Here is a 2,500-nt window from a genome sequence, read left to right on the forward strand (position 1 = left end):
AGCCCGAGATGCAAATTCGTTTGTAAGAATAGGACAAACTACGACTCCTTTCGTTCGTGGACGTTTATGTTTCCTTTGACATTCATAATAATAGGATTTAAAGAGCTCTGTGGCGTCGCGTGTAACGTTGACATACTTCTTACTAATCTCTTTCATCATTCGGTCACGACCACCATGGCCTGTTGCAATATGTGCGCATTGATATCATCATACATATCTTCAATGCTGACATAGTACACTGGTTGTTGCTCAGGGTTGCTTCTTCTTTTGATCAATTTCTCAACATCTCCGCATTGCACTACTTCATAACTGAACAAAGAAATAATAAAAAACAATTACAGTAAAATAGTAATAGCAATTAGAGTAAAATTTTATTTTTTTCTTGTTTTTTTTTTCTTATATCAAAGGAGAAAGAAAATTGAATTACTTTTGAGGAAGGTAGTACTCCTGACTAGTTTTTGCAGTCGTTTGTGCAGGAGCTGCTTTCACATTTTCAATAATTTGAAAGTATTGCTCTTTCGGTATGAAGATTTTTTTTTATCATTTCATGCTTCTTGTAGAGTTCTATTTTGAATTTATCTTCGAATGATTCAGCCATTTTGTCTAGATTTGTGTCTAGATTCTGAAAATTAAGCCGGATTAGAAAATTATATTATTTTAAAGTAAAACAACAGATAGTATATGATAAATATAAGTTATTATAGATAACGTTAATCTAAGGAGAAGGCAGGTGGAGGCGGACTGAGGAAGGAAGTAAGGTAAGAAAAAGAAGAAAAGTCTGGAGTGAAGCCTTAAGTGTCTGAAGATTGAGACGAAGCATTAGAGGGAGTATTGAAGTTAGTTATCCGATAAGAAGTATTTTGATTGTTTAGTTCCGGCCTAATGTGGTGTATAACTAGCGATTCGAGAATTTAAACATAATTTGAAGCATTACGCGTGTTGACTGAAACCTTGTCAGGCAACTAGTGTAATACAGAGCCCTTAATTTCAGCCAATACGTGAAATGACTGAAAATTTTAGCCATTATGCATAACGGCTAACGGTCACAGCCATTACGTGAAATGACTAAAAGTTTTAGTCATTAAGCGTAATACCTGATTACGCATGTTGACTGTAACATATATATATATATATATATATATATATATATATATATATATATATATATATATATATATATATATATATATATATATATATCCTTCCAATCATGTCTGTTTCTTTATATATAGATTAGGCTTAAAAATTTTATAAGTTCGTCAGTCCATCGTCTTCTCTTACTTCCCCTGCTTCTTTTACAATGTCTAGAGAGCCATTCTGTTATTTATAATAATATTATTTGTCATTCTCATTTTATGACCTAGCCATTTCCATTTCTTTTTCTTACATGATAGATTATCCTCTACTTTAGTTTGCTCTTTTTTCTTTCTCTTAGTATTATTCATACCATACATCTTTCCATAGCTATTTGAGTTGTAACTAGCTTATGTTTTAAGGCTTTTATAAGGCTCCGAGTTTCTGATGCATAAGTTCATACGATTAAAAACACTTGTACTTAGAGAAATGGGCGTTTTACGTTTCATAATATAATTCTGTTCACCAAAACCTCACTATCGTAAGCATATTCTTTTAATCCCAGTTTCATGTTTTTGAGAAACACTTACTGTTTGTTCTAAATACGTATATCTATTGAATATGTATATAGGTTCGTATATACCATTATATGTTGTCTCTGCATTTTCATTGAACATTATCTTAGCTTTACTCACATTAATTTTCAGTTATACAATCCTACTTTCTCTATTCAAATCTTTCATCCTCTTTTGCAATTCCTCACACGATTCACTAAACACAACTGTCCTTTGCAAATCTTAGGTTTTTAAGGTATTCCCACTTTATGTTAATTCCTACATTTTTCTAATCTAAATTCTTAAAAACTAAGCACGCTGTGAATTATTTAGGAGAGACGAGGTTTCATTGTTTAACTCCTTTCTCAAATGGAATTCTCTCACTATCTTTTTATAGTTTTGGGATTGTTGTACCTCCCGTATACACACAGTATTCTAAAAGTTTTATTCCAGGTTAGGAATGATCTTCCTAATTGGGCAGTTGATTTCGGTAGAACTTCATAAGTATAAACAGTAAATGTTTTTATATTGAACAGGGACAGATTTAGCATGCAGGGTGCCTGGGACACAAGTGTTTTTTTTTTTTTTTTTAGTGGCCTCTTCTATTTCCTACCAACATGTAGCAACTTTCAGTCATCTGGGATAAAAAGTAAATAAATAAACAACAATATCCTTTATTGTTCATATTTGCTTTCTATGAAAAATTATAAAAGACTCTTTAAACCCATAAAAAAGAGTATGAAAAAAATTTAATATTTACATACATACATTTAGAAAAAAAAATATTCAGTGTACTAAATTTGAATACCTATGCCTTATGCCTCATTGCCTTAATCTATGTTTGGGTTCCATCAGGTCCCTCAGTGTGAGGC

General features: G+C 31.6%; 1 protein-coding gene across 1 annotated transcript in view; it reads right to left on the reverse strand.

The window, feature by feature from the left end:
* The window catches only part of LOC137639325 (uncharacterized), a 1,436-nt gene extending 1,277 nt beyond the window's left edge, over positions 1–159 (reverse strand). Inside the window, exon 1 of the mRNA XM_068371605.1 lies at positions 144–159. Coding sequence (XP_068227706.1) covers positions 144–159 — 16 coding nt within the window. The remainder of the gene's footprint in view (positions 1–143) is intronic.
* Positions 160–2,500: the final 2,341 nt, after the last annotated feature.

The sequence above is a fragment of the Palaemon carinicauda genome, chromosome 4, assembly GCF_036898095.1.
Source record: "Palaemon carinicauda isolate YSFRI2023 chromosome 4, ASM3689809v2, whole genome shotgun sequence".
Classification (NCBI taxonomy): Eukaryota; Metazoa; Arthropoda; class Malacostraca; order Decapoda; family Palaemonidae; genus Palaemon; species Palaemon carinicauda.